Source organism: Falco naumanni, chromosome 4 (assembly GCF_017639655.2).
Source record: "Falco naumanni isolate bFalNau1 chromosome 4, bFalNau1.pat, whole genome shotgun sequence".
NCBI classification, from domain to species: domain Eukaryota; kingdom Metazoa; phylum Chordata; class Aves; order Falconiformes; family Falconidae; genus Falco; species Falco naumanni.
Window position 1 is genome coordinate 64,345,568 of NC_054057.1, and position 23,022 is coordinate 64,368,589.

Here is a 23,022-nt window from a genome sequence, read left to right on the forward strand (position 1 = left end):
GCGGCAGAGACCTTTCCTGCCAGCATGCTCATTAGGGTGTTTTAATTATTGAGACACTCATTCTAATTGTGTCCCCTGGTTCCTGTTCTGCTGAGATTACATCTGCTTCTCATTTTCTGCACGCTGGCTCTTCTCCAAGCCACTCTGCTGCGCATATGGAGCGTGCACAGGGGAATCTCACCCGATAGATGAGGGGGGGTGTGGGATGCTCATGGTCCCCCTCCACCTGCCACTAACCACCGGGGAGGAGAGCTGGGAATGCCAGGGAGGGCCCTGGTGGCAGCCCTGGTCGTGGCTTGGTGACAGCTCATGTCCCCACAATGGCCTTGTGGACTGACCCTGTGCTTGTTCGTGCAGCTGCCTGGTCCCAGTAGGGATGCAGCCATCCTTGCAAGCTCCCAGCAGAGCCTCAGGGCAGGTGTCTTCTGGACAAGGAGACTTTGCAGGTGCTTTGTATACCCAGCCCTAGAACAAAACCGAGGTTGTTTCTTTTCCTTGGTGCCTGTCTACATTTTCAGTTCCACCACCACGGTACTGTCAGCTGCGTTGTCAGGATCTGTGTTATGCTCCTGAGTGCCCTGGTGTGGTTGAGAAGGGTTTGGAGAGCAGACTGCTCTCAGACACCAGCGGTGGGGAAACGGCTCTGTGTAGGAACGTCCAAACCTGCTGTCTGCTACAGGAGAGTTGGGGGGCTCTACTGGGTTGATCCAGGCTCTTTGGGCAGCATCCATCACCTGCATCTCAGAGGCTTTGGGAGGTTCCTAGAGAGACCCAACAGTGTCCAGGCAAGCAGCTATGTGTAACCACCGCTGCCACACCAGAAAATCTTTTTTGGTGAGCAGATCAAGGTTCCTGTGCCCAGGTCGGGGTATCCTCGGGGATGAGGAGGAGTACTGCCTGATTCCAGCTGGAATACTTCCCTGCTGGCCTAGGGCAGTGTGCTTGAGCTACTCTTTATATTTAACAGCACATCACCCTCTCTGTTCTTTATTTGCTAGTTGGGATTTTTAGACAGCAGTCATTACCTCTCTGGTGTTTTTTCACTAGGCTGAGCTCTTCTGGTCTCTTATCATAAAACTTCACATCCCATTGATGACCTGCACAGCTTTCCCTGCATCCAGCCCTGCTTGAGACTGTGTTTTGGACCTGCACATACTTTTCCAGGTGAGGGCTTGTAAAGCCTTACCCTTATTACTTATCTCATTATCCTGGTCCTTCAGATCCCCTCTTCTTTATGGCTTAGGCTGCTTGATGTCTCTGTGATCTTTCCAGTGATGTCCGAGTCTCCAATGACCTCAGGGATGCTTCTCAAACTGCCATCTTCCCCCCCTTTTTTTTTTTCTTTTCCCGCATGTTTCTTATTTGGTTGTGTCTGGCCAGTGACAGAACCTAAACGCAGTCAGCCTTCAGGGATGGGCTGTGAGGAACATCATTAAACCCATTTCTGTGCACTCCCTTTTCAGCACCCCCCTCACATCTTCCTCTCTGGCTGACAGCTCATCCGATTTCACTCACCATCACCTCCAGCCTAACTGCAGATTTCTCACCATACCAAGTGCTTTGCTGAAATCCTGGTAGATGACATTAATTGGAATTTTCTTTCTATAAACAGCGATCTCACTGAAAGGAGCTGTCAGTTTGCCTGGCATGGTCATACTCTGTTAATGCTGCAGGATTTTATCTTATCTCACATATATGTCTTTGCTTTGTTCCCAGCTTACTTTAGAAACCTTGAGTGCTGTTGTAGCTGGACTATACAGAGTCTGTAGTTGCTTGTGTATCTATCGTTCTTTCTTCAGTCCAGGAACTATATTTGCTGTTCTCCAGAAGGAGAGTAATCAATAGCCTGTAATCACGTACCCTGGCTCAACATAGTCATTAGCAACCCCAGCTAAAGGTTCCTGACTTTAAGCACTGGTTTTCCAAGGGAGACACGGCATAGATTACCTAGTCCTGCTGATTAAAATGATCTCAGACTGATGCTCAGCTTAACCAAGCTGTTCCCACTGGCCCAATGCCTGTCTCTCTTTCTGATCTGGCATCTTTCCTGCCCCCCCGGCTGCAGCTCGCATTCCCAGAGCAGTTAAGGCGAAGGCACGGGCCCTTCGCTCCGAAACCCAGCAAAGCCAGGACATCTGCGCCTGCTGTGACCCAGCTGGTCCACCTGCCAGTCAGGCTTGCCTCTCCGGTGATTTCTAGGTAATCTGAAGCAAAATAAGGCACCAGCTTCTCTTCCCTATGTCAAGCAGCTTTTCACTGAAGTCCAGACTCTCTGATTCTTCTCCTGCTGGCGTTACTGAGTTTCTGGGAAAAGGAACCCATGGAGCCACCGCTTACTCCGGTTTCTGCAGTCCACAGCACATCATAAATAGATGTGGGTGGATGTGGTTGGAAGCTGAGTTTTTCCATGGGTGATCCAGAGGAACCCCCACAGGGGCAGAACCATGACTGGTGGGAGAACTGGGTAGTGCTGGGGAATACTGGGGTTGTTTCTTAGCTCCTGGAGCATGTTGCTCTGTAGGTCAAGGCCCTTTTGCACAATGATACTGGGAGACACACATTCTGCTGGTACCAGCCCTTGCTGTAACGATGCCTGCACCTCTGGGAGATGCAGGTGGGTGCCCTCCCTCCAGCATCTTTACATCAGGCACCCTCTGCTCCCGGAATAGATTCCCAGACAAAACTGGGTTATGATGCAATTAAGACTGAGAATATGAATCAGTGATTTTAGGGGGGGGGGGGGAATAAAATAATCCGGTGAGGGAGGTAGCAATGATCACACGCTGAGCTCTGCTGGCTGTGAAGGCAGCGTAAACTGTACACTGGGTCCCAGCGCCTGAACTCTGCCCGGGAGCGGTGGCAGGCGATAGCCAGGCGTTGAGGACCACCGGGGTGATAGCAGCCTGATTGCCATAACCTTGCGGTTAATGTCAGTGCAGTGAAGGTGCATTGCGGGTACCATGGCAACCTGACTGGCCACGGGCTTGGGATGCTGCAGGAGCCGCAGGCTTGGAGCTGGCTGCGCTGGGAGAGCAGTTGCACTGGTGAAGCATCAGGAGGGTGCAACAGGCACTGTGCCGCGGGCTGATCCCCGCTGGGGGTAGTTCTGTCTCCCCACTGATGTGGCTGCTTTTCTCCTCCAGGCATGGCTGTGAAGTGTTTGAGGATAAACAGTTCAGAACTGATAGACAAGATGATGGGAGAGATGAGGCAGCATGGGCAGGTCGGAGACCGAGAGTGGGTGGCTTGTAGCATGGAGGATGCCCATGTGCTCCCCACTGGCAGCAGACCGGCAGTTTGCCCCATGATGTTAGGAGAGGTCACGAGGTCTTCAGGGTGGTGGAAGTGTCTCTGCTGTGCCTGAAGGAAGATGCTGAGGTCTCTGGTGGTATCAGGATACAGACAGAAGACAACACAGCAGCACAAGTGCCAAAGCTGAGTGATTAGCATCAAGGCCTTGCAGTGCTCACGCTCCTCCAGACTGCCAGCACAGCCCCGAGGAGCCGGCTTGGCAGCTGGAGTCCTCATCTACAGAAGCAGTAACCATGCATCTTGGTTTCACCACCGAGTTTAATGAGGCTGAATGCCCCCACCCAGGGCTAGAGCCCCCATTTCCTGGGGCTGGGTGACCCCCTGCTCCCCCTTGGCCTAAGTCTTCTAACTCCCGGTCAGGGCACAGCAAACAAAAGCATCTGCAAAGGTTGCTCCTTCTCCTGGGGAATTTGCTGTTGAGATGGTGAAGGGCTGTTGCTTTTGGAGCAGATGTTCCCTGGGAGCTTTGTTCAGCCGAGGAATTGCCGAAGTTGTTTTACACAGCCCTGCTCAGGGACGTGGAGGTTAACGTCGGGAAGGTTCCTGTAAGCAATTCACCCCCTCTTCTCAGCCAGCGCAGGGTGGAAGCTAGCTGATTTTGTACAAAAATTATGGAAGACCAGTTCCTTGTCATTTATGGGATGTTTCCACGCTTATTCGTGGGTCCTTGCTGGAGGGGACACCAGCTCCAACCCTGGGCTGAACACATCCCTGCTCTGGGTTCGGTGGAGATGGATGCTGGAGCTGGCAGTTTTGGGGAGATGTTGTGAGAGTTGGTGGCACAAAGGCTAGTTAAAGCACAAGCGTCCTCCCCATGGGCCTCAGGGGTGCCGCTATAAAGGGAAGTTCATTGAATTGGGTATGAGCCGATTAGGTGTCTTGCAAAAGCTGGCAAACCATCCTCAAGGGTTGGAGGCAGCTGTTGTCCAGTGTCCCAGCAGTTAAGGTCCGTGAAGGCTCAGAGAGTTGCTGCCCTGGCCTTGGAGCTGGGGTTGCAGATCAGAGGGTTGAGGAGAGTGAAATACATTTACGTAGTCTTGAACGGAAGACCCATGGGGAGCTCTGGAGCTGGGTTATCTTGACGTGGTCAAAGTTGTAGGCACGAAGAAGAATACGAGTGACGTGCAAGACGCGGATAACATTTGCTTATTCCCAGCTTGAAGTTACACTGAGCTGTTTTTTTGCTGCCTAAGCCCTTCCATCTGCCCTTTTCTCCTTTCATTCCCAAATAACAGACTCTAGAGGCATCTCAGTTCCTTCACGTCAGAGCCAGAATCTGAATTAATAATGTGCTAAGAAAATAAAGATAGTTCAACAGACTTTAAATCAAGGAGAACAGCATGTTAAAGAGTTTGAACAAATCACATTACTTTGTGTGCAGTTTTAAGGTTGGCAGAAATAAATCTCCCAGCAATTTATTGATGGTGACAAATTCTTTCAGAAAGAGCCTGCTCAGGGAATGCTTCTCTTTATCACTGGACTCTTTTGAGTGAATTATCTAGGACCGGATTAATGTGTCCCAGTGAAGGTGTCGACAGAATTTGTGTCCTGCAGCCTCCATATCACCTGGGCTGACACATCATTTGAATATATCTGTTGAAAAACATGTTGCTTTGTAGATGCTTCTCCCTTCACCATTGTGTGGGTCTTGGGTTTGGCAGGACCATTTGCAGAGCCAGGCAGGTGGGTCAGGGACACAGCCCGTCTTAGCCCGGACATGAAATCTACTCGTGTAGACCCACAGCAGGACAAAGAGCAACCAGAAAGCTGCAGGGTTTGTGGCTCAGTTGCTGCCAACGCGTGTCTGGCAGAGCCAGTCACCAGGGCTGTCCTCATGTGGCCGGTGGGACCGAGTGCCCGGACCCTGGCTGATGGTGCTGTGCCTACGTCCTCCAGTGCCTTCATCCTTCTGCACAGCCAGGACTCAAAGGAGGACCGAGGCGTGGGGGACACCCAGGTAATGCTGCGGTGGGCTGTCGGGCATGGGGCTGGCTGGGGACCAGCCTGGCATTCACTCTTTTTCGTTTACCAGCCGAGAACCACTCCGGCTCAACTAGAAAATGGCTGAGTTTGGCTGAAAGCTGTAGGGATTTGGTCTGGCGGTTGGCTGCCTGTAGCCGTGGGTGTGTTCCCGCCCCCGGTGGTCTCGCTGCAGCTCCTGGTTCCCCCTGTTAGTGGGCTGCCTGGGGAGGCACCAAGCGGCTTCTCCCCAGGACCCAAGGTCTGGGTTTCTTCCTTACGTTGGTCTGCATTGCCTGGCCCCTCGAAACTTTTGCTCCAGGACCTCTCTCTCCTTCTCAGCCTCCTCTGGGCTCTTTCCAGCTTCTAAGCTTCTGTGACATCGCAGCCCAAGACAGGGTCCCCAGGCAGGGACCCCTGCCCATCACACGAGGTCAGCCCTGCACCTCTGGGTGCCTGGGGCAGCTCTTCCAGGCTGCTCTAACCGGTGCTGAGCATCTGATCCAATGTCTGAGTAGGAATGGGGAGGGAACCCCATCTGCACGAATGAGTTGGGCTGCAAGGCACGAACCCTGCTGTGCTGGAGGATGCCTGGTTCAGGGGGTGCAGAGCACGCCTGCATCCATGGTTGTGCCGGCAAGGGGCAGGGAGACCCCAGGAAGAGGCGCCCGGGTGTGGATGGCAGACCTGCAGCACCACTGGGCGGTGGGCTGGGGGAACCCAGCAGAGACCCCCCGGGAGCAGAATCCAGCCTTCGCCTGCTTCAGAGCCTGGCCACGGGGGTCCCAGGCAGGGACCCTGCGCCTGCCCAGGTACTGCTACTTGCTCAGCAGCTACGCTCCAGCTTAACGGGGAGGAAAGAAGAGAAGTTAATTTATTACTGCAAATGACTTTGAAGTAATTAATTGATCTTGTCAAAGGCAAGGGATAATTCCACGGCTGTATAATCCCAGCAGAAAGATACTTCTTGTCCCCTGACAAGGCAGCTTTGATAGAGCTATTTCACTAACACATGCTGAAGTCAGGAAGGGGACATTTTATTTAATGATTCACACTAATTAGAGTGGAGCAGGCGTGCTCCCTCTCTGCCCGACAGCACAGCTGTAGCCGGGTGTTTCACATCAGCCCCGCGGTGCCAGCCCGGTTCCCGTCCCACCTGCGGGCACGTGGCGGCTCTCAGCCGGTGCAGGAGAGGTCACTGGTGACCAGCAGGTCTGGGCAGCTGGGATGGACCTAGCTGGGACAAAATGGGGCTGGAAATGAGAAGGTTCCTGAGCAGCTGATGAGGGGAAGGAGGATGAAAGCAACCTCCCCTCTCAGGAGGAGCAGAGCTGCTGTTTCCAGGACTTTAGCAGATTCCTTGTGCAAGGTGGCATGTGCCACAGGGCTCCCGTGGGCTGGATCTGGAGTAAAAAGACCAGGTCTTCCCTCATTTTCCTGTCTCAATACAGTGGGGTTGCCTAGTGGCTTCTGTTGTAAAATTATGTATTTATTGCTTGTCACCGTGCCCAGCTCTACCTCTTTACAAGAACTTGCTGTGGATCTACCTCAGGGTACTTTTTTTTTTTTTTTTTTTTTTAAGGGATAATTTTGGCTTAAATGAAATCAGAGGAAACTGATGTTTCCTTCTTGTTGCAAATAAACCTCTGTCTTTTAGAATAGAACCTGAAATGAGGCACAGTAATGACTACCACTTCGCTGGCCCACTTTTGTCTGTGGGAAGAAAATTTATAATTCTGGAGATGAGACTGAAGCCAGCAACAAATTCCTCCAAAACGCTTCACCCTTTGTCCTGGGGGTGATTCTTCAGCGCTCCCAGAGCTCGAGCCCCGGCACTTGCAGAAGGGGCTTCACGGTCTTGTAGCCCACACAGGGTTGGATGCAGCACGTGCAACGGCAAGGCCAAACACCGCAAAAGGAAAACAAGCAGAGACATTGAACAGCTGCCCAGGCATGGGAAGAAATAGTGAGTGATTTTGTCATTAATTGCTGTATCATAATGCTGTTGGAGAAGGGGGCCTAATTAATGTGGCTGAGACAACCTCCTGCCTGGCAAATCCCAGCTTTCAAGTGGCTTGACCTTGCATCGTCAGTAACATTCCTTAGCTGTGGATTCCGGGATTTAATCCAGCAGCTGCCACTGACCTGGCCAGCCCCTTGGTGCTGCTGCATGGTGAGGAGCACGCCTGGGCACCTTCTGGGGGGGCAGGAACGGCGGCTTTGGCTATGCTGAGTCCAAAGGATCCTTTTCCCAAAGGAAGGTCTGCTTGGAAAGACAGCAGACACTTGCTGGAAGCCTGGTCTTTGTCTGGTGGCAGCTCCAGATTTGCATCCCAGCCGTAGGCTGGCCCCATGAGCCTTGGTGCTCTCTCTGGGACACTGGCAGTGGAGCAGTTTATCTTCAAGAGAATTATATGGACCAAGCTGGACAAATTTAGATGATCAAGTAGGAGAACTTGATAGTCCCTCATTGTCTGGTGACTGACACCAGCCATCAAAGCCACAGCAGCTGGTGACACTTCCATCCTGGATTTTTTTAAGACTAACTGCATCTCTTAGGCAGAACAGAGGAATGACCCTGGAGGGCACGTGCAGGTGTGGCCCTTGGGGCAGCTAGTCCTGCCAGCTCTGCTCCGCGCTGCACCTGCCTGCTCCCCCTCCACGGGGTGGCCTGGGGACCCCATCCCCATGGCCTCGTCCTGGGATGATGTGGTCCCCTCCAGGGCTGACTGGGACTGTGGCAGTCCTGGGCTGCAGAGGACTTGGAGATGACACTGCCATGACTCCACAGGTGCTGGAGTCCCTGAAGGACCGTGGTTCCTCTCCTGACTTCTCCCTAGTGGGTAAAGGAAGCTCTCAGCAACTGCTGGGGCTGCGCAGGGAGAGGGCACGCCGCCTGCAGACAGCAGAGAACAGGTGAGCTGCACAGCATCCCTCACGTTATCCGCGATGGCTTTGCGAAGCCAAACTTGGAAAGAGTAATGAGGTGCGATTCCCTGCTTGATCAGCTGCTTGATCAGCTGCCGTTCCGGAGGTGTCAGCTGCTCCCAAGTGCTCTGGATGAGCCCGGGAAAGGACATTCTCTTCCCTCGTTGTCACCCGGGCATGTTGAGAAATGTGTCCTCAGCCCCCAGCATGAAGGGTCGGGTTGGTGTCGGTATTTTCCAGAAAGGGGATGGGAGCTGCCACCAGCCCTGCCGGCCTTGGTGCACCCAGCCTGGCTCCATCCCTACCGCTCACGGGGCACACGGTGCCTTCAGGCCAGGGAGAGGATCTCGGAGAATCATTTAGGCTGGAAAAGACCTTTGAGATCATCAAGCCCAGCTGTTCAAGGCGAGAACCTTCCCTGAGCTGCCCAGCCCTTCCGAGGCAGCAGCAGCACGTGCTGCGATCCCGTCTCATACTAAGTCAGAAGCTAATTTTCGTTAATTGCCATTGGCAGTTAAATTAAAATCTTTAATCGGTGAAATCTGTGTGAATAAAAGGTGGTTTTCACCGAGACATGGGCAACTATTTTTGCCTTGAACCGAAGCATCCGAGTGTGCGTTTGCAGTCTCTGTCCTCAAAGACAAAAACAGTCATTCTGTGCCACAGGGTTTTACCCAGTGCAACCGCTGCAGTATTTTACAATATCACTTTGTCAGCACTAAAAAAAAAAGTGCTTAGATCCCTTTCTGAGATTTATTGCGTTTCATAGGTGAATAGATTTTTGATTAGAGAAACATTCTTCTTTTTTCTTTCAAAAGTGCTTGGCTGAGTGGTGAGATAATGCAAAACCTGAACATCATTTAATTACCAAGTCCTCTAAGTCCAGGCAGAACAAACTCCCTTGCTGTCTCCATGGTACAATTAGTTCAGCATCATCCAAAGCCTGGACCACCCGCCCGGTGCTTTGCTGGGGCAGTGACTGCAGGCTGCTGTGCAGTATTAAATCCATGCTCTGAAGTGCAGTCAGGATCGATATTTCCGAATGCCAGAGTCTTCCATGTGCCTCAGGGAACTTGTGTCCCGAGTTTTCCCCAAGGCTTATCCAGCTTTTCTTGTAAGAGGCCAAATCTTCAGCAGAAGGATATCCTCCAGCTCTGAGACCCTTCCAAGAAGTGAGGGCAGGGTGGGAAGCTCCCACACGATGATACCCCCAGGTATGTACTTGAGCAGGGACTTAAGGGTGGGTGGGTGGGTAGGAATTTCAAGAAAAAAGAATTAGAGCATCCTGAGTATACTGGACCTGGGATCCTGTGTACACGATGGCTTGGCTGTAAAGGGACATGTGGGTGACTTGCCCGGAATCACTGGTCTGGGGGAATCCACATGTGTAGTCACTAAAGCCATTTTGTGCTTATCCTCTGCTGGTTCCTTGAAGGAGCGAGCTCTGCTCTCCCCACACAGACCCTGCCTGGGGGGTCCCAGCACAAGGTCTGTTGGTTTGGGCAGGAAGCCTTGCTCTGACAGCCTGAAGTGCTGGAAACTTCTGGATCAGAGGAGATGGGCTTGGTCTCTGCACGATGCCACGAGGTAGCAGGGTCCAAGCTGCTGCCAGTGATGCAGCAAAGGGGGACCCTGTGCCTGGTGTGGTTTTGTGCTCCTCTGGGAGGACTCCAAAGCAAACCAGGCTGCAACAGTGAGGGACTTCATGTACCCTGGCTCTGCTGCTGCTCACCTGGACTCTGTTCCCTGTGCTTTTGGGAAGGTGTGGGCTGGGACCGATGCACACCTGCATGCTCAGCACCCTTCCTGCTCCTCTTGGCTCTTGCTCAGTGTCACAGATGCAGCCTGCTCTGCTGGAGACAATCCCAGCAAGGGAAATCCTGTCCGGTCCATAATGTGGTTGCTGTGCTCATGGAGAGCTCTCAGCTGATGTAATTGTGTTTGCACAAACAACCCTCATCAGTTTAAAGGAGATAAAATCAGCAGGAGCTCATTGAAATGCAGCCACGGTCTCCACCGTGGAGCAGAGCTGCTGCCAGTCTGGCACAGGAGCAGCTGGATGAGGATGCCCTGGGGCAGGGGCTGGTCCCTTCTGCTGGTGCAGGGTGCTGGCCGCAGCCTGTGTCTCCACAGCAGCTCTGTATGTTGCACCCAGCTGGCCTCTGGGGAGGAGAAAGGCTGGCGGAGGTGTTGAGGACCTCTCTTTGCAGATCAGGCTTAGACATGGTAGCAAAGCCTGGAGCAGCCAACACAGAAAGCGCATGGAGTGCCAGGACCCCTGGGGAGGGGGTGCCGTGTGCTGTCTTGTCACAGCCCAGCAGCCCGGGGCAAAGGGTGCTGGGTCACCGTCACCTGGAGAGAGATGGGACGATGAGCAAATGAGCCATGGGGAAGCCCACGGAAATCTGGGTCTGGAAAACAAGCAACAGCTGGAAATGGTGAAAACTCAGTGCCATCATCTCAGGAACCAGCTGGTGTTTTGAGTTTGGATGCTGAGCTGGTATGTGACCAGCTCAGAGCTCCTGCTCTGGCCAGGAGCTGGGATGTTCAGGATGTGGCAAGGTTACTTGGCTAGTCATGGTGCACGAGAGACGTGAAAATCAAGGTCGTGGGGCCAAGGGGAGGGTTAGATGGGGCTTGACTGGGATGGACTAGATTGGATTGGGCTAGGTGGAGTGGGAATGGACTGGGCTGGGCTGGAATGGACTGGGCTGTCTGGGCTAAGTTGGCTTGGGGTGGGGTGGATGCAGGGAGGAGGCTCTGCCGGTGGGTACCCATCAGCAGAGGGGCTCCCAGGGTCCTCGACACAAGCAGGTCCTGCAGCTTGCAGGGGACATGGCTCCACAAACAGTGCAGCCACAGAGCACGGAAGGCTCCCGTGGCTCTTCCAGAGTGGATGTGCAGGAGGCCTTTGGGAACTGTTCATTCACACACACACCCCAGTCCTGCCAGGGGACAGAGGACTAGCAAAGCAATATTAATTTTGCAGGGAAGCCACTGATGTGGCCTGCCTCCCCTTTGCCCCAGGCAGTGAGCGTTCCCTGTGCTGATTAAGTGTGAGAATGCTCTCTGTAGGCACCTTTCAGAAAACCCATTTCAATTAGCAGCTAAGATGGATAGTGCAGGAAATTGCGTGGTTATTTCCAGGTATTTACAATGAATCACCTCGTTGTAGGAAGGGAGCACGCTGCACTGTGCTGAAGGGGCTGGGGATCACAATTATGCTCCTCTGGTGCTGTTACACATAGAGGAGTTTGCTTTTATGGTTTGGTGATTAATTTTTGCAGGATGAATTTTTGCACCGGGGAAATCGCTAAAATTGTAAAGAGGAAGCAATGTGCGGAGGGGTTGCATTAGCTCCCAGCGGCTACCTGCAGCCTTAGCATCTAATCTGCACTTCTAGGTGCCTCCAACAGCCATCTGGAGTCTTTTCTGTCTCCTCCCGAGCACCTGGATGAGGAGAAATGAATCCCTTTTTCTCCAGAGCAGCTAGCAGTGGGTGTCCCCCTGGTTTCCCTTGCATGAAGTCTCCTCCTCCTCCTCCCTGTCTCTGTCCCCTTGGGGCTCTGGTACAGCAGGACCTGAGCTCTCTTCTCTCCTCCATGGGGATTTGTGTGTGCAATGATCTGCCGTTCGGCAGGAGCCATGAGCCATATGTGGCCAAAGTGGTGATGGCTTAGGGGAGAAACTGTGCTCAAAGGGGCATCCAGCTCCCAGGCTTGACCTGAAAATGTTCCTGGAGTGGCTGGGGATGGCCAAATCCATCTTGCTGGGGCCGTGGGAGGAGCTCAGACAGCCAGACTGTGCCAAGAACTTGGTGGTTTTGCTGGCGTGACCAAGTATATTTATTTGCAGGTCATTTTTCACTTGCTGACCTCCTCCTGGCAGGAGCCTGGACCCTCTTATCGCTGCATCTTTTAGCTCTGAGGATGTCCTTTGAAGCTGGGTGTGGATAATGACCCTGTGGTCAGTGTGTCCCGGTCGTGGTGACCAACCATCTGGTGCTAGTTCTTCCTCCAAATTGTATCTCATCAGCCCAGGCTCCAAGGCTCCTGTTGCTCTTCTCCCGAGTGGAAAAAACATCCCTCGAGTTTGCTCCTACAGATATGTCTGGCAGAGGTGGGGAGGGCAGGCAGGTGGGAGGCAGCAGCAGGCAGAGCCGGTGACGCACGCTCGTCTTCTGGGAGCTTGTGCGGGACTGCTGCTGTGCTGGGTTCCTGGTTCGGGTCCAGGCATGTAGTCAGGTTCCTGGAGAGCTCCCAGAGCTTGGGCATGTTTCCCTGCGAGCCAGGTGTGACTCTGTGCAAGCCTGGCAGCTCTTTGCATCCCAGAAAACTGGATGGCTGCTTGGGGCTGGGGTGGGAAGGTGTTTGTGGGGCTGCAGTGAGATTCTGCAGTCCTTTGGGCATCTTCACGGCCGGCTGTGCCCCAGTGTCTCGCTGATGCTCAGTCCCTTGCCCTGGGTGCAGCTGGCAGTGGCCTGAGTGGCAGGGGGGGTCCCTGCCCGGCAGGGATGCTGCACTGGCTCTGGAGCATCCCAAGATGCCAGGACTGGGGCTGGGGGTCTGGGACAGACACGGGCACGCTGTGGGCACGCAGGGGTCTCAGATGGCTTGGGAGGGCTGTGACGCAGGCGCGTTGCTTTGGGGATTAGAGGGGCTTCGGTGGGAGCAACACAAGGATCCAGGAAGCGTAGCCTGGGGCTGGGCAGGCTCAGCCCCCAGCCCTGTGTTCTCCCACCATCTGGCTTTCCCAGGCAGGCAGCTCACGAAACTTCTCTCGTCTCCAATTGCTGTGCTCCACCTTTTATTATAATTGATTCTGCATCGCCATAGGAACCCGCTCCAGCGTGAGTGAAGAGCAGCTGCCTTCCCTGTGCACTCCCCAGGAGAGAGGCGGCTGCTCCTTCGCTCGAGATGGCAAGTGATGGAGCCGGGAGTCCGTGGCAGCCAGGTACCACCCAAGCCCCATCTACTCTCGTGCTGTGGGGAGCAGAGCCGGGGGGTGTCATTCCCTTCGCACTTGGCTGCCAGGGACCCCCCACCCCTCAGGGTGGTGGGCTGAGGAGGTGGGGCTGGCTCTGCTTGTTTGGTGCTGGGGTCCAGTATATCTTCTGGTGTCGGCTGTCAGGGCTGGATGGAGAGGGCAGGAGGCTGGGATTTGGGGTGGGATGGGTGGGAGCAACCTTTCCTGGGGGGTGTATCTTCTTCCCAGGTGGCTTGGTTTGGCAGTGGTAGGTTTTCCATGTGTGCTGGGGTGACTGCGGAGAGGAGGCAGGTGAAGGGTGTGCTGCAGAGCCCTGCGCTTGTCCAGGCTTCCCGTGCCCCCCACCCCGGGGGTCCAGGGATGCCAGAGCCTGGGATCTGGGGGCAAGAATCTCTGCTTAACTGGGGCTGGGCTAAACTCCCCCTTGGCTGAAAGGCTGCCCCTTTCACTTGCAAAAAAGTGGATGGGACATCCCTTATACTTCGTGTCTGTGCTCTGCTCATTCCCCCTGGCTGCTGCACATGGCTGCAGTCTTGTCCAGCAGAGCTGCCTTGTTGGGAGAGCCCCTCCACAGTGGCTGCATGGGTTTGGAGAAGCAGTGGTGGAGAAGGTGGCCTTCCCCTTAGCACAGGCTGCTTTAGCAGAAGATGGACCAAGCTCTTAACGTCAGGGTTTGGGGTACAGATGTGCTGGGCTGGAGCCCCAGCCTGTCCTACCACTCCTTGTGGTGGAAGATGCTTGAAAAGCGATGTTGTGAGCAGGCTTTAGAGCGTGAGGGGAGATCTGTCTACATCAGACCAACTAGGGGATCCGCTGAGGCTTGGGATCTTCCTCGAGCATGGGTGTTGGCTGCTGGTCCAATGTCTCTTGGACACCATATGTCCTTGTCCATCCTCACGCTGCCCTCACAGGGCCAAGTGATGGAGAGGGACTGAGAGGGTCCATGAAGGAGCCCCCAGGATCTTGCTGTCGGTAACAAGCATTAATAGGGAGGGAGCCCAGACATGGACTGTGGTTCCTGGGTAGATACTGGTGCTGCCTGTCCCTGGGCAGCTAGCTGCCCGGTGTTTGCCTGTACCACCAGGCTGAGATGCACCCCGTAGGTGGTTCAGACACAGCCAGGCTGAAGGCAGAAGGGGGCTCAGCATCCTTCTTGGGGCACAGCATCATCTGTACAATGTACATACCCACCTCGGCAGGGCCAGGAGGGTCTCTCCCTGCAGGGATGTTCGGTGGAGGGTGCTGAGGTTAAGGCTTGGGTGCCCCCCTGGCAGCGAGAAGAGGGAAGCTGGGAAGGCGAGGTTGCACACACTGCTCTCTGGGCAGACTGGGTTCCCAAAATGGGAAACAACTTTGTTCCTGCTGGGCTTGGCTGCCTGCTGAGGAAGGAGAGAGGAGACGGCCCCTGTGTGAGCCCTGCACCAGCACCTGGTGGCAAAGGCAGGAGCAGATTTCCAGGGACAGCGCAGCAATTTGGCTTTGGGATGTGTAGGAAGGGAAGGCAGAAACACGTCTGGAGAGTCCCAGCTTTGTTTGCTCCCGGGGCCAGGGTGTGTGCCATAGGGCAGCAGGAGAACACAGCCCTGTGCTCTCAGCATCGGCCAGGCAGGAGACCCACAATGTGCTTAAACGGGGGGCAGAAACACCTCCGAGGGGGCAGAAACACCTCCGAGGGCCCACACAGCTCTTTGCTCCAGGGGTCTGCATCCCGTTGGAAGTTCAGCTTCCCCTGGCAGGGCCCCTGGTTGTGCTTGTGCTGCAGCCGGGCAGGAACCCGGCGGGATGCGTTCCTTGAACCCAGCGGCCAGGTTTACCCAAAAAGGCAAAGTCAACGCTGCAAAGAATTCCGCTGCCTCCGAGGTGGTGTCCCAGTGCCAGGCACAGGGCGCATGCCCCAGGGAGGCACCCAGCTGCCTCCAGCTCCACCGGGGCGAGTGGACCCGCTGCGGATGGACGGACCCTTTGGCACACCGGAGCGAGCGCCACAGCCCTGCTGCACTTGCAGGTAAAGCCTTTTCCCATCTCTAAGGACCTGAGGTCCTAGAAATCCTCCTGCTTAGGCAGAAACTTGTTTGCCTGCAGTCCTCGTGAGGGCGTTTGCTTTCCTATCTCCCTGGCGATCGCGTTTGCTGTCTGGTTGCAACAGGCGGTTGTGCACCATGTGCAGTGATGCAATGAATATTAACCAAGGGGAGCGCAGGGAGCCGGGTCCTGCGAGACCTCAGGCTCCCACCGAGCAGCAGATGTGCTCTCAGCCTTTTGCTGGAGCCCTGTGTTAGTGCTTATGCTGCACTGCTCTCCTGGTCACAGAACCATCTTTGTCAGACATTCCCAGGACCCTGGCTGCATCTATCTTTTAAATTTGTCTCCTAGATGTCTCAAATAGCTTTGTAGGGGGGGCAACAGTAGGGTTGTGCTTTTCAAAGCAGGGTTATTTTAGCACCATCCTAATGGATTTGCTCCGGTCCTTATTCTCTGTGCAGGCATTTCATTCTGGTCTCTGCGAAAGCTTCATTTGAATTTAAGCATTTTAGCCCCTCCTAGGTCTCCTCCATCAAAAGTAGCTCCAGTTTCTCCTTTGAAGACATTAGTCTTATTTCTCATCCTTATATAATTGTAAATGTCTATTTTGGGTTATAGAAGTACTAAGTTGGGTCTATTTAAAAGTGTGTAAACGGAGTAATTCCCTAGCTGTTCAGCTGCACTGACGACACCGTGCAATTAAGCCCTGCTCCGTGTGGCTCATGCCCTGTCATCTTCCAGCTCCATCCTTTGAGAGTATCAAACCTTTATGGTGCTTTATTGTGCAAATCACGCGGGTCTGGGTTTTTTAATTCGTGCTGACAAAACACACACCTTTCAGTGCCAGGTGCTGCAAAGCTGCTGTAACCTCCCAGCCCCCTGAGACAGATTTACCGGTGACCTGGGGAGCTGCCTCGTTGCTCAGACCCTGCACAGGGAGCTGGGCTCCCCGCTCCCCATCCCTTGCACACCAGCTGCACCGAGCTGGACTAACGCGGAGCGAAGCACGGCTACGCCAGGGCTCCCGGCTTCATCTTTTATTTGCTGGTGGGAGTAAACTGTTTGAAGGAGGAACAGATTATTTTCTTTTGAACAAGGTTACCATGCTGTAAATTGGAAGTAAGCAATACCCAAAATGTTAGATTCCAGAAATTGCTTTCCGGCTGACACAGAAGGCTTTCTCCAGCTGCTTTCCCTAATTAGGCTCTGATTCTGCTTTGGACACTTCTTAGAATCATGGAATGGTGTGGGTGGGAAGGGACCTTTAAAGGCCACCTGGTCCAGCCCCCTGCCATAAGCAGGGACATCTTCAACCAGACCAGGTTGCTCCAAGCCCCGTCCAACCTGGCATTGAATGTTTCCAGGGATGGGGCACCCACCACCTCTCTGGGCTCTCTGTGCCCGTGCTTCACCCTCAGCGTAAACATTTTTTCCTTATAGCTAGTCTGGATCTCCCCTCTTTTAGTTTAGAACCATTACCCCTGTCCCCATCTCCCTTATAAGCCCCCTTTAATTACCAAAAGGGCGCAGCAGGGTGTCCCTGGAGCCTTCTCTTCTCCAGGCCTTTGTGCTTTCCCACCCACTACCTATCCCTACGTCTTGACTCCTGGTTAAAAACCTGCAAGGACTTAAAGGGTGGAACAAGCTGGCGCTAGCAGGAGTGTCTGGGTGTAGTCCAGTGAGCAGGCTGAGTCATGCCGGTGCTGTGCAGCCCCATCCCTGCTGAGCGCCCATAACCTCCCTTCACTGCCCACTCACATTCCCAGATTGGAGGTGTCTGTAGTGGGAAGGGTGAGCCCTCTGTACCAGATGGCATCCTGCATCGGTAAACACGGCTCCATACTTCTTTTTAAATTAATATCTCATTAGATATTTGCCATTCCCAAATTAAATGTTTAATTCGTGGTTCATACCCAGAAAAATCTCACCGCAGCGTTGCTGAATTGTTGACAGTGATCCTCTTCCTTTGTGAGCTCAGTCCCTATTAAGCAATTTCCTTGCTCATGTATTCTTCTTAGTTACTAAGGGAACATGAATCTTAATAAAACTCAATCAAACGTTCCTTAAATAACAGCTGCCTTCATTTAACTGTCTTATCAGCAGGTTTTTTTTGCTCTGCTCAAAATTCCCGGGAAAGTAAGATCTGATTCTTCACACAGTAGTGAAAAAGCAATGCATCCCAAATGTGAGGGGAACCCTTTATCCTGAGTACTACAGGATAAAAAAATAGGGATACTATTTAGCAGAAAATCTTCTGTTTTCTCCTGAACGTGCCCGTTCCTCTCTGCACTTTTGATGTGTGAGTTAGCTGGTATCTCCAGATATATGATTTGTGCTTGGGTACCTTATATTGCAGCAGGGCCAGTCCTGAGCATCTCTGGCATCGAGAACCATGACGGGAGATTTTTCTAACCCAGATGCATCAGTGGGAAGCACAAATGTCCCCTGAGCACAGAGAAGCGCAGCGGAGAGGCAGCAGTGCCCCAGCCACATGGTGCTTCCAAAGCCCGGGGAGGTCCCAAGGGCTCCCAGGGCAGGAGGAGCTCTGTGGGTGGCTCAGGCTGTAGGGAGCTGCACCCGCCCCCCAAGAGCTCCGTGAGAGGAGCGGGATGCTCTGTCCCACCCGTGCTTCTCCACGGGTGGGGATTCCTCCCCCAGACAGCACCACACGGAGCCACCACCCACCAGCTGTGGGGGGAGACCCAGGTGGCAGCTCCAGCTCAGGTCACTCAACTCCATCCTCCTGCCCTTCCTCAAGCTGCGCCGCAGGAGGTTTAGGCTGGATATTAGGAAGAATTTCTTCACCAAGGGGTTGTCAAGCACTGGGACAGGCTGCCCAGCGAGGTAGTGGAGTCACCATCCCTGGGAGTGTTTAAAACACCTGGTGCTTAGGGACATGGTTTAATGGTGGCCTTGGCAGAGCTGAGTCCATGGTTGGACTCGATGGTCTTAAAAGTCTTTTCCAGCCTACACGGTTCTGTGGTTCTGTGATGTGGTACCCGTGGGAGCCCTGTTTGACTCATACCTGCATCCCGTGCTCAGCTGGGGCTATGTGGGGGGAGGAATAAAGCCCAGCATGACAGAAGCTTGACAGCCTGAGGGGCTGCTGGATGGAGTCACACTAGGGGTGGCCAACGTCCTCTTAACGTGACACGGGACGGAGGTGTAGTTTCCCTTTAGGGAACTGCACTGGGCACTTCCCTGCGATAGTGCAAACCCGACAAATGAGGGCAAAGCCCCCACTCAGCCCTGAAGGAGACTGGGACCCTCGGCAAGTACCTGGGGATTTGCTCTCAGTGGAAGTGCCAGGACAGCTGGTTTGGGGTGGTGGTTGGAGTTCAGAGGTACCCTGGCCAAACACTGATGCAGGGATGCCAGCTGGGGGCTCGCCACCCCTGTGGGCAGGGGTCTCATGGTGGTGCTCTGTCCCAGAGGAGAGCAGGGCTGGCGGAGAGGGCACCTCGCCTCTGGTCTAGACATGAGACATGCCCGGGATGGGAGAGTACCAAATAACCAGGGTGAAAAGTCAGAGAACAGCTGGGCTCACCTTGTTGCTGCTGCTCTTGCCCTTTATTTTGCTGCTGTTACATTAAATTATTTTTAAAGCCTGTGAGTGCTGTTCCTCCTGCTGCCCCAGGAGCTGCAGGTAAAGGGAGAAGGTCCTCAGCACGTGTCCGAGCCATGCTGAACCTGCTCTGGTCCGCAACTGGGGGCCTTGCCCTTGGGTCTGCTTTAGCTCTGCCTTTTCCTTTCCCACTGATACTGCTCCCAGAGACACTATTGCTGCCCGCGAGGGCAGGGAGATGTTTCAGCTGTTTCCTGATATCTCCCAGTGGGGCTTTTCTTTTATTTCCTGGAGTCTCCACAGCACTGAAAGCACTCGAGCTCCAGGATGCTGCAAGGGGATGTTGGTGTAGATGTTCTCCTAGGTGAACTCCATCCAGTCTGATGAGACACTGAGAACTTCAGGCGTGCCTTGTGGTGTTTCTCTACAACTCCTAGTGACTGTGGTCCTTTTAACCTCTTCTGCTATCTTTGTCCTTCTGTTTTGCATCCCTAGCCCAAGACAGCTGGACCCTGGAGATCTTTCCTCAGTGACGTGGCTGTTTGGACACAGCCTTCTCCTCCTCCCATTGCAAGAGCAATGCTAGTGACCCCACGCAGCTGCAGTGAGGTAGGTGGCCTCCTTCCCCATCCTTCTTCTATACCTGATGCAAAACCAAAGGCAGTCGCTGTGCTAGGAGAGATGTGGCAGCTGGACACGTGTCCCTCAGCAGGCAGGAGCAGATCCCAAGCTTGTGTCTGGCTTGGGAGAACTTCAAGCCCAGACTAGGTAAAGCCCTGAGCAGCCCACTCTGGCCCCACAGCTGAGAGCCTTTCCAGTGGGAATTGTCCTGTGATTCACAACACCTGCTCCAAAAGGCCCTGCAGCACAAGCCTTAGCAGATGGGCACCTTCTCCAGAGGATTGCTGGGGATTTAAGGGCAGACCGGCAAGCTTGGCACCAGTGCCCTGGGCTGCCCATGCATCCCATGCCTTCGTGCGCCCTGTGATTGGCTTCTTCAGCTTGCTAGAAAATGAGAGATCCACCTGGGAACCTCCCTGCCCCTGGTTATTTAGCAGCGTTTGCTGTAGCCCACGGCTGTTCCTCCTCCCTCACCATCTCTGCTTTCCCTTCCAGGAGCTCTTGGCTTGGGCAGGAGCGAATCCTGAGCTCGGCGCAGCCGTGCCGGTGGCGATGGAGTAACCAGTGCTCTGGGTGCACGGGCATAGCGGGAGGCTGAAGCTGGCTGCCCAGGCTTCGGGGCGGCCGAATGCGCCCTGCCCACACGCTCCTCGCCTCTGCCATGAATGATGCATCGACGATGGATTATGAACTGCTCTCCCCCTCCTTGGTCGAGCACCCAGCCGGCACAGCGGGTATGGATGCTGAGCAGAAAACCGTCTTTGCCTTTGTCATCTTCCTCCTGGTCTTCTTGGTGATGCTGATGGTGCGCTGCTTTCGCATCCTGCTGGACCCCTACAGCCGCATGCCCGCCTCCTCCTGGACCGACCACAAGGAGGGGTTGGAGAGGGGCCAGTTTGACTACGCCTTGGTGTAGAGGGCAGGGATGGGGCGAGCCTGGGTGCTCCGTGTGCCTCCCACCCCAGCTGGCCCCGGCCCCGGCCCCCCCTTCCTCTGTGGTGTTGCCCTGGGCCAGCAGGGATGCTCTGGGCAGGGAGGTGAGATCAGGCTCTTGTCCGGGGTGGGTTTTCTAGGGGTTTCTCTCTTTTCTAAGCACTTTTCAGTTCTCTTCACAGTCTGCAGGACTCTTGGAGAGATGTGTTGGAGGGGTGATCTGACTCCGCGTGGTCCCTGCTGCCCATCGTGCCCCTGGGCAGCATCGTGTGCTGCGGTGAGGGGCAGGAGGCGATGGGGCAGGGCATGGCGGGACCTGCCCTCGGCCACTGCCCTCGGGGCTCCTGGTCTGGGTGGCTCTGCCTGGTGCCAGGCCAGAGCTTTGACCCCCACCTCCTCCTGCCCCCCACATCGCCCTTGTCTGTGTCCTCTGGGGAGTGCTGCCCGTGGCCCAGTGCGTGTGTGTGTGTCCCTGTAGCTGAGCTGTGTCTGTCAGGGGGTTTATAGGCACCAGACCCAAGTGCTGGCTTTGTTCCTCTCTGTGTGGCAGCCCCAAGTGCTCCCCCCACCCACAAGTGAGGGGGAGATGGAGACCCCCCCACGCGCAGCCCCCTTGTGGCATCCAGCCCTGCAGCCTGCTCTCCGCTTCACACTGTAGTGACCTGTCCCTGCCCAACTGGTGGAAATGGTCTGAGCGAGGTGCAGCCACGCAGTGACCCGCAGACCTGCCTGGGTGGCCCCGCTGGGATCCCAGGAGGGATCCCAGGTCCCACCCAACACTCGGGAGATGCTCCTCAGCCAGCCCAAGCCTGGAGCCTCCCACTGGTATCCCGCTCTGACCAGACCCTGCTCCAGCAGGATCAGGGTGGTCTCCCCATGTCCAGGGGGTCGCTGGGGGTCGCTGGCCTGTCCTTGGCCATCCTGCGTCTGGGTATCGGAAGGGCTGTGTAAGTAGGCGGGGGGAAAGCAAGGCTGTCCTCCTGCCCCTCTGCGGGAACCATGCCTGTTGAGTAGGGGTGCTGCAGCTAGCCACAGGGCTAGCAGAAGCCATGGTGGATAAGGGCAGCGGGCCAGTAAGATGGTTTGTACTGAGGGATTTGAGCCTGTGGGGGAGAACCTCTTTCCCCACCATGGAAATAAAGCTGCACTGTGCTAACCCCACACAGCTTTTCTTCTTCTGCTCTTTGACGCGTCCCGTCAGGCACCCAGAGGAGTGCCAGCTGCTCCCCCCGGGCCACGGTGGGCTGCCCTCTCTCTCCGAGCCAAGACCCCACATCTCCCAGTACAAGCTGGAGCTGCTCCGCAGGGGATGGGTGACCCAGGGCAGGAGCATCCTGCTGGGGTCTGCACGACACGAGCAGCAGCCTGGTAAGTTCTGCTGCATCCAGAGGGACCTTCTGGATGCGTGGGTGTGGGTCATGTCCAGAGAGTCACACGAGCACTGGCACGGAGGAAGAGGCTGGGTGGCTGCTGGATGCTGCAGAACGTGGGTACCCCAGCCCAGCACCCTGCTTCTGCACCTCCTCTGGCACCACTGGCCCACACAACTGTGACTCCGTGCACCCACCGCCGGGCGCAGGGAGCTGCTGGAGCGGCAGTTTCCAGCTGCCTGAGCTCAATGGGAGCGTATTTTCCTCTGCCCAGGTCACTGCATGAGTGTGTGTCCCCCCCCAGCAGCGCCCCCGCTCCCACCACCCAGGCAGGCAGTGGGCTCCCTCCCAGGCTCAGGGATGCTGCAGCCCTGCCTGCCCTCTTGTGGCACATGGCTCTGCGTCCGGAGTGGAAGGCCAAGAGCTAAAAATGAGAGTATCAGCCTGGAACTGGGGTTTGAGCTGGGCTCAAGCAGCTGGACCCCGACTCCTGGCCACGCAGCAGGATCCCTGGCCGTGCGTCGCCCACCCCGCACACCCCATTCACCCCACGGTCTGGCCAAGCCCCGCGTTGCCCGACCTCTGCTCGGCACAGCCACGGCCCAGCAAAACCACCAGCGAGCAGCCAGAGTGGTGCTGCTCCTCCGAGGGGGTGAGCCAGGAGCCCAGGGTGAGCGCAGCACCAGCAGTGCCCTCCCTCAGCGCAGCACCAGGCAGGGCGAGCGTGGCGCAAGTGGTGGCAGCAGCAGGTTTTTGCCCCTGTGACCTCTCCACCAGCCCTCTCTGTGCCCCTTTCACCCCTGTCCTGGTCCCTGCAGCCTCTCCTCAGCCCGGCAGCGATGCTGGCCTGGGTGCAGCCAGCCCGCCGGTGGCATCGCTCCGCTCAGCCGTCTGGCACCACTTGCCTCCCGCTCCCCTCGCTGGGAGGGAGCAAAGCATCAGGAGAGACTTTGCTGATGTCTCTGTCCCTCCTTCCTCACCTGCCTTCTGCTCTGAGGCTTTGGTTGGTTTATTTTTGTCTTTTTTTATATGGAGCCCCCACAGGTACCGAGACATGTGGAACTGGGTGAGGCTGCATCCAGAGGGACCTCCCAGATGCATGGGGGGGGTGTCATTCCTGGAGAAGGTGCTGTGCCCCTGGGGAGACAGGGAGGGAACCAGCCTGGGCCCCCCCGTGTTGGAGGGAGGACGGGTCCTGCCACACTCCCACCGTGGCCTCCCCATCATCCCTCGACCTGGCAGGTGGGCATGGTGCTGCACGGCCCCCAGACACAGAGAAAGACACAGAACCACTTAACCCAAAATAATTTTATTGTTGCTGTTGCT

The 23,022-nt window shown here is 55.3% G+C and overlaps 1 protein-coding gene across 2 annotated transcripts in view; it reads left to right on the forward strand.

The window, feature by feature from the left end:
* The window catches only part of CTXN1 (cortexin 1), a 39,395-nt gene extending 17,908 nt beyond the window's left edge, over positions 1-21,487 (forward strand). The window contains exons 2-4 of one of the 2 annotated variants that reach the window (XM_040593750.1): positions 1,048-1,164; positions 19,268-19,381; positions 19,889-21,487. In XM_040593750.1, coding sequence (XP_040449684.1) covers positions 20,022-20,309 — 288 coding nt within the window. In that variant the 5' untranslated portion in view covers positions 1,048-1,164; positions 19,268-19,381; positions 19,889-20,021 and the 3' untranslated portion in view covers positions 20,310-21,487. The remainder of the gene's footprint in view (positions 1-1,047; positions 1,165-19,267; positions 19,382-19,888) is intronic. The other variant, XM_040593751.1, reaches the window with a different exon arrangement.
* The last annotated feature ends 1,535 nt before the right edge of the window (positions 21,488-23,022 follow it).